Source organism: Octodon degus, unplaced genomic scaffold, assembly GCF_000260255.1.
Source record: "Octodon degus isolate 3935 unplaced genomic scaffold, OctDeg1.0 scaffold00269, whole genome shotgun sequence".
Classification (NCBI taxonomy): Eukaryota; Metazoa; Chordata; class Mammalia; order Rodentia; family Octodontidae; genus Octodon; species Octodon degus.
Window position 1 is genome coordinate 2,641,107 of NW_004524845.1, and position 8,356 is coordinate 2,649,462.

The window sequence follows — 8,356 nt, forward strand, 5'->3', positions numbered from 1 at the left end:
AGAAATACTTAAGTGTTTTGTTTGCCACAACTCCAAATGCCTGAATAACACAATAACAGCACAAGAAGTTTGCATGTTTAAGGAAGACTCAAATGTAAGAATTTAAACATTACAATCTTAGCTTTGGAAGAAGTGCTTCTATTGATTATATCTGTCATCATCAGAATTTTTAGACTCTAAAACTATGCTAAGTATTCTACAAATAAATATTTCTTACCGTTTCCATTATTTTGAGGGATAGGATTTTTAAAGATTAGTATTGGCTCTAGAGTAGAAAGCCACAAAAATAAACATCTTTCCTGAAACAAAGGCTAAGTAAATTAAAACATATGGAGAGTATTCTTACAGGTTTTCACTGAAACTTGACTTGTGATAAGTGTATTTTCCAAATCTATGTATTCTGGCTTACAGTTTGACCAAAGAATGAGAAACCATGACAGTTTACTCAACCCTGTATCAGTTTTCCATTAATCCTATAACAAATCACCCTAGGTATGGTGCCTTACAACACCACCAAAGGTCAAAAGTCTGAGACAGCTGTCCTGAAAGCCACAGTCTCTATGATGCCCTTTGTCCAGTTCTCTTTTACCTCACTCTTTCACTTATAAAGACAACCACACAGCTAGTCCAGGGTGATTGTTCTATTTTAAGATCACTTGATTAACAAAATTAATTCTGTTCTCCAACTTAATCCCCATTCACCATGTAACCCAACACACTCGCTGACCCCAAGAGTATATGTCAGCCATGTCGTGGATCATTATTCTTTACCACCGCTACCACTTCCCACCCCTTATGCTGGAGCCTTCCTGGTGGGGATGCCTAAACACAAACTCCTGCTCCCTCCTCATCTGCCCCTCTATTTCCCTCCAGGGTGCTGTCCTAAGCAGCCAACTGTCCTGTATGTCAGGCACCACCAGCCCTGTTAACAGTGACTGGTTCAAGGATGTGCCTGCAACTACCAGGAAGCATACTAGAGCTATCTTAAGAGAAAGGTGTTCTGTGAAGTGAAGTGAAGTGAAGTGAAGTGAAGTGAAGTGAAGTGAAGTGAAGTGAAGTGAAGTGAAAAGCGGAAAGAGCCCAGAGATGCCTGTTGATGAAGGCCAATCTAACCTTTATTGAAAAATAAAAGTACAGAGGCTCCATGAGGAAAACACAGGATTAACAAGGGAGAGGAGTGAAAGGAAGATGGAGGAGGGGAGGTAGGCCTCCACTGAAGACTGGGACTCTGGATTCAGCTACACCTAACTTGGATTCCCTTAATCCTTGTCAATTTGTATGAACTACATTTCTGACACTTTTATCCAAAAAATAGCTGTGACTAAATACAGGAACTTTCAGTGAAATCAGAAGAAAATTTTAAGATAAAAAGAAGTAAGAGTGGGCTGGAGAAGATAGCTCAGTGGCATAAGTGTCTGCCTGGTAAGCACAGGGTCACAAGTTTGATCCCCAATACCAAATGATAAAAGAAAAAGAACAGTGCCAAATACAGCTTGAGCATCCCAGATCTGAAAATCCGTAGTTGGATATGCTCTTACACCTAAAACATTGAACACTGATGTGATAATCAGAAAATACCAGTGTGTGGCTTTTGAGATTCTCAATTTTCAGATTAAGGATTTTGACTGGTAAAACCTACACACATATTCCAGAATCCAAACCATTCTCAAATCAGAAACACTTCTAGTCAAAAGCCCTTGGGAATATCAATGTACACAAATAAAATGTAGTTGGTATGGAACCCATCTGGAGTTCTGCACTCTTTCCACTCAGTATCCTCGCTCTGAACTGCAATAACCCAATGAATTAAGTCATGCTACACAGGCACGTGGGCATGCAGGTAATACGTACAAACAGACCCTGCCCTGTGCTAGCACACAGTAAGCTACATAGCTTTAGTTTTACAAGTTCCAGAGTACAGTAAATTAAATTCCTGAAAATTCATGGTGGCAAGACCACCTATCTAAAACACAGGAATCAGAATGAAATGTCTCTGCATGCATAGAAGTGTTTCATTGGGGAAAAAAGGAACAGTTCTGAGGCACACAACTATTAACCCAGCTTGCTTTACCATGGACCAGCACTTTATGAATCCTCAAAGAAGCATCAAAACTCTACACAGTAATGGTTTTCTGTCTAGGTTCTGTTAACAGTGACACTTGGACAAGTTTAATGTCATCAGCTAGGAAGTGGTAGAGCAAAAGTCTCAGAGGGTACAGCTGAGACTCTCTTATTTTAGATCAGGGAGCGGGCCATACATGTGAAAGTAAGGTTTTTACATGGAAAGAGAATTCCAGCTTATAATTATTTCAGTCATTTCTTTCTTTTTATGTGTGTGCATATACGAAAATACACTTTATTGAACATGATAAATACTGTAACCAGTGATTTAGTATTTAAGAACAGAATGATTGATGCTTCATGTTTAGTCTTATGTTATCTTCTACAACTTTCTGAAAGTGTCATTTCAAGAATAAAATAAATTATTTCATGCCGTTCACATGAAGGTTCAGCATGATGAATTTGTGGCAATCATTTTTATAAACAGGAGACTGACATTTTCCCACAGAACCTCTCCAGATCTTCCACTTAGCAAGCAAAGCCCTGGAGATGAAGTCATGCAGGCACACTTGGGAAATCAGGATGGATAAATTATATGCGGGCACAGAGTCCCTCTGCTAGGAACCTTCCCACACCAGGCTATTTTTAAAAATATGTAATTCTCAAATTCTCTTCTATGAGGTAAATGAATCTTCTTACACTTCTAATAAAATTACAAAAGCATTCATGTGATTGTTCATATTTACTGGAGTTCTGAGGACTAGAATAATGAATTCACTGCATCTTTCAGAAACTGTAGAATAGTAAAATGTAATATTCAAAGATCAAGAACAAAGCCATAATTATTCTTAGCTAAAAGCTTAAAATCAATACTTTCTTATATTACCAGAGGGAGCTGATGCCACACAAATATTTTCTAAAGCGACTTGTCAAAAATGTAGCCTGTTCACTTGTTTTTACTCAGTAACCAACTTGCAGGCCCACTCCTTAAGGAGTCAATTGTGATATGAGTAATGACCCAGGTAGAACACTGCAGCAATATTCATTATGGCTGGAAATGGACACCTTGAGAAAAAAATTACAGTTTCTCAGTAGCAAGAGATTAAAGTGAAGTCCAAAAGGAGTTGGTAATGAGATGAAAAATTAACTAAAATATACAGAACAAGTAATTATTACATAGAAAACACAGCCTGTGAATTAAAAGATGTTTGTTGGGGATTTGATCATCAAAAGTCTGGAAAACATACAGAAACAGAATATAAGTATTCAATACAATGTTAAGAAAGCAATAAAACAACAGAAAGCAGTATTTCAGACACAGAGATCTTTCTTGATGGTAGATGACAGACTATGCACCATGTCTTCATCTAAGAAGCTGGACACATTTAACAGTAACAGTGGTCATGCAAGTGAGGACTGGGAGCTAAATCAAGGAAGCTCACCTATCCATCATCTCTGGCTACAGGGAAGAGGAGTGGCCTGGAGTGACACCAAGGGAAGAGCTCAGGTCACAGAAGTTGCCTCAACAGCTTTCTCTGAACCATGACGGTGACCCTTCCTCAACAGATACTCTGGCAGTTTCAAAAGTGACTTTATGAGACAGAAGGACTTGGAATTCTTTTTCATATTTTCCAATTTCTACAAAACTATGATTATTTCCTATGCCAGATGTGTCACAGCACAAGCCTCTTAACCCAATCAGGCCAGCCAGCAGCCCACAATTACCCTAGAATCTCACTAAGGCCATGCGCTGAGTCAGAAATGAAGAAACTCCCTGACATACAAAGAAATAGGTCAATGGTCTCAGGAAACGAATTAATATCAGTCTCTTAGTCTCTCAGCTTCCCGCCACCCAGAGCCATGGATATTTATTAAAGTATGAGTCTAGGGAAGTACACAGCTCCTCTCTGGCTGACTAAAGAGGTAGGAATTGGTTGAAGATCTAGTTTTCCACTTTCTCTAGAGGGGATCCTACTTCCCCACATGCCACCTCGCCACTGGCTGAGGGAAAAAAAGTGTGTGATACCCCACAAGAACTTTGCCCTGCACAGCCCATCTCACTGGCAATACCCTACACAAAAGTCTTATTTCAGCGCCAACGTACAGGAGATATATTTTAAAAACATGTACCCAGGGCCAGCCTGATAGTTCAGTGGACTAAAGCACCTGCTTAGGCAGACGCGGCAGCCAAGGCTCCATCCCCTGGCCTGCCAAGCCAGCCCCACCACCAGGGGCGCACAAAGACTGTGATTGAGACTGGGCATGGCAGCATGCTTGTAATCTCAACACTTGGGAGGCTGAAAACAGGAGAATCACTACAAGTCCGATCTATTTAGTGAGACCCTGTAGATCCCAGAAACCCTGTCCTAATTATAGAAAAAAAAAAAAAAAAAAAAAAAAAAAAAAAAGCTATCCTAAGTGAGATACAACAGAGTATAAATTTTGTAATACCATTTAAAAAAAAAAAGTGTCATCTCAGTTTCTTAACTTAATTCTCTCTGAAATCTTAGTCAGAAACCAAACTGGACAAGAACTGAATCAAATTCAGTGGTTACATTCAATGCTGACCTCATGAGGAATTCGATTCAGTTCTCACCCAATTCAGCTTCCAACCAGATTCATGGAGAAAATTAAGTTCGTGCACCAAGATGCCAGCAAACTAGCAAAACTGCCAAGCCCTGTGAGAAGAGGAGGATGGTCACTATTCTCTGGCACAGTGCCAGGAAGGTGGCAGGAGGGAGGCAAGACAATATTAATGCTGTGTTCACCCATGCAGCCACTGGTGCCATGCTCACAAGCATCACAAGGGAGCCAACAAGCTCACACTGTATTTTGACAGATTTTTTTAATCTAACTTCTAAACAATTGCAGTTTCTTAACAAATTGTTCACTTTCTCAGATATCAAATTATTCAGCAACTGCAGAACTCTGGAATTTCTCTAGCAAATTAGTGGTTCCGTGAATATAAATAAAATCTAGCATTGTTCGTTCCCTCTTATTCTTTTTTTTCTTTTCGTATTTTAAGGAAGGGTCTACAGGGTGTTCAAGGTCTCACTACTAGATCAGACTCATAGTGATTCTCCTGTTTACAACCTCCCAAGTGCTGGGATTACAGGTGTGTGCCACCACACCCAATCTCAATCGCCATCTCAGCACACCCTGGGGAGGTGGGGCTGGCACGGCAGGCCCGAATCAAACCCCTGGCCCCTGCTCTGGTTGCAGGTGCTTTAATCTACTGAGCTATTTAGCCAGCCATTCCCTCCTAATTTATCATTCATCAAATAGCACCTCTAAGCAGTTGAATAAAATGACTTTTTGATCGGCATTTCAACATATACCCTGGACAGCACACTGCATGCACAGATGGTTTCCCAACTTCAGTGTGACACTGAGTGAGACAGACTCAGCAGAAACTGCACCTCTACTTGGAACCTGGATCCTTCCCCAGTTAGCAATATGGGCATCACCAGTGGTCCATGAGGCCAATGCCTACTGCTGAGCAGCATCAAGAGCCTTATCTCTTGTCCAGCAGGACCACACCAGCATGGAGAGCAGCACACTGTGTGCCAAGCTAACTCGTGAAGGTGGTCAGAATTATTGAGTACATGCTTGACTTCAACAGCTTCAACTTACTCTTAGTTTATCAGGACATAAACCACCTGATCCCATGAGTTCTCTGGTACATCTCAAGGCCTGGATCCAGGTTTGTGCCATCAGGTGACAGGCACAGATCTGCTACCTGCTGCATAAACAGCTGTAACCTCTCAGGTTTCACTGTCCTCTTCCCTACAACAGATGCTCTAGTACCTAGCTCTGAGCATGCTGTGGAAATCAGGTAACATAGGCACACACACTGATTAACCTTGTGTCTAGCATTTAATAAATGGTGGATGTTTTGTAACTGTACAGTAATAGCAATAAAACATTTTCTCCCAAAAGATGACTATAGTAGCACTTGACAAAAATACAGCACTTACAGAGAAAAATACTGTGAAAAATAATTATCTTTTACAATAATTCAAATAAAGTGTGCATTAAAAAGTTCAGTATAAGCTAGCTTATTGACAGATGACTTGCAGTCTCCGTATTCAAAAGAAATTGGGAGTGATCTCTTACAAAACACTCTCTGAACCTTAGTCTTTTCACCTAGAAAATGGGAATAATAATCCCCAAAACACCAATACTGCGGTTTTAAGTACTATTTGCAAAAGATACTAATACTGCCTTACATAATCAATGGTTAATCTCAAGCAGATAGACTAAGAAGTCATGGAAGGGGTTTTACTGAAAACAGTAAAATTTTAAAGGAAAAAATTCTACTCTCTATACTGCATTTTTCCTCTTTTCTCCATAGCACTCTTATAACTTGCATTCTGTGCTAATCAGATCTGCTCCTACCAATGCTACAGAACTAGATGGCTTTATGCATCTCCAAACCTTCCAGATCCTCTGCCCCACCACGTGCACACCAGAGCTGATACAGGGCAAAAATAGACGGCTACAAGTCTAGCTGCTGGGACGAAACTGACATCACTGTAACTTAGCCTGACAACGAGACTCTCCTCTAGAAAGGGAACAGAAATGTTCCTGGACTGTTGTTTTGCATTGTTTTGTTTTGTTTTGTAACCACCTATAGGAAAAATTTCAGAACTCCTTACTTTGCTTCCTTCATTCCCCACTTTGAGCTAAAATAAGATGACATCTGAGAACGAGGCTTACCTATTTGCACCATTTCTTCTCGACCAGCCTGGAAAGGAGAAGGGAGTGAAAAAAAGACACAGTTACTGGGTTTCGTCTTATCACTACCTGCGTCTTATTTCTACCACGAGCTTGTCGGGAGCTGCTCATCAGGAGCCTGGCCAGTGCCTGCTGTGCCTCGTCGCTGGCGCTGTGTGACAGGAGCGATGGCCAACTCAGAAGCCATTCGGTGGAGGGAGTCGTCTGCAGTTTTAATTGTAATTTAGTGTTCGAAATGCTAGCATTCGTAGTCTTTTCGGAGAACTCCCGTCCTGGGTCAGGATTAGAGCAGCCTCCTCACTGAAACAGGCTAGAATGAAGCCTTAAACGGGGCCGCGACGCCAGGGGTCGCCGCCCTCCCCACACTGCCCTGGTCAGCCTGGACCGGCGCTCCGAGCCGCCCTGCCCGCTCCCGGCCCACGGCACCGGCGGCACCCGGCCGGCCGGCTGTACCGCGTGTGCCCCGCTGTCAGCGCCGGGCCCGCACTCACCAGTCCGACCGCTGGGGCCCCGATCTCCGCCAGCACGGCCGCGACCCACCAGAGCGACCGCAGCACCATCCCGGGCGTCGCCTCCAGGTGCGGGCGCGACGCCCCGGCCGCCCCGATAAGTTTCTTTAAAAAAGAGGCGGCGAAAATACACAATCAACCCGTGTCCCTGGCGTGCCGCCCCGCTCAGCTCGGATCCGGGAGAAGTTGGAGCTGGCGGCGCCGCTCGCTTGGGGCGGGAAGGTACGGGCTGCGCGGCGGCTCTTGCTGGGCGCCGCAACCGGGCGGGCGCGAGAGCCGCGAGCCGAGCGGGGGAGGGGTGGGGGAGGGGAAAGAGGGGAGGGCGGGGGAGGAGGAAGAAGGGAGGGGAAGCAGGGAGGGGGAGGGGACACGCGGGGAGGCGGGGGCGCAGCACGCGCGGAAGGGGGGCTCCTCTGGCAGCTCGCCCGCCCCTCCTGCCGCCCACGTCACGCGCGCCGCTGCTTCTCGCCTGCTTTGGGCTGAGGACAGCCGGGGCCCTGCACCCCTCGGAGGACGGCGACTCTCCCTCCGCCCCACGGCTGCCTGGGCCGGGAGAAGCAAGCTCCCTCCGCCCCTGTTTACGGCGAGCCACTGGGTGGGCGCTGGGTTTGCGGTCCGCTCCCCACTCCGCCGGATGTCTCGGTTTATCGCAGGGCGCCCAGGCCTCCGCGCGCTCTGCTCCTACCGAGATTAAGTTATCGAATGATTTCTGTCCCGTGGCCCAGGTTTGCCCGGAAGGAGGTAACGCCGACCCAAGAGCCACAGCACTTCTCTCGGGGCGCAGCACTCCTCTTGGGGCGACTCCGAAAGGCTCCTAGCCCCAGGCCCGCCAGACGGGAGCCCCGCAGGTAGAGGTGTGACCTTCTGGACTAAGCCTTAACAGCCAAAGGGGGGTCCCTGAAAGGACAAACTAGAAGCATTTTACTAATTTTGCTGAGAGCTGGTCCCCAGTTCTTTTGTAAAAGCAGCAAGTTTCAGTGGGTTTCCTGTACCTGATGCACTGTTTATTCCTAGAGAGCTAAAGTAAAAGCTGTGTGTATTGCTTACAC

At 44.8% G+C, this 8,356-nt stretch overlaps 1 protein-coding gene across 2 annotated transcripts in view; it reads right to left on the bottom strand.

Moving 5' to 3' along the window:
* Nucleotides 1-7,527, bottom strand: part of Adamts3 (ADAM metallopeptidase with thrombospondin type 1 motif 3) — a 397,838-nt gene extending 390,311 nt beyond the window's left edge. For both annotated transcript variants that reach the window (XM_023706787.1, XM_023706786.1), the window contains exons 1-2: nucleotides 7,290-7,527; nucleotides 6,781-6,808 (exon numbers count right to left, since the gene is read on the bottom strand). In XM_023706787.1, the coding sequence (XP_023562555.1) occupies nucleotides 6,781-6,808; nucleotides 7,290-7,358 (97 nt within the window). In that variant the 5' untranslated portion in view covers nucleotides 7,359-7,527. The remainder of the gene's footprint in view (nucleotides 1-6,780; nucleotides 6,809-7,289) is intronic.
* Between the last annotated feature and the right edge of the window lie 829 nt (nucleotides 7,528-8,356).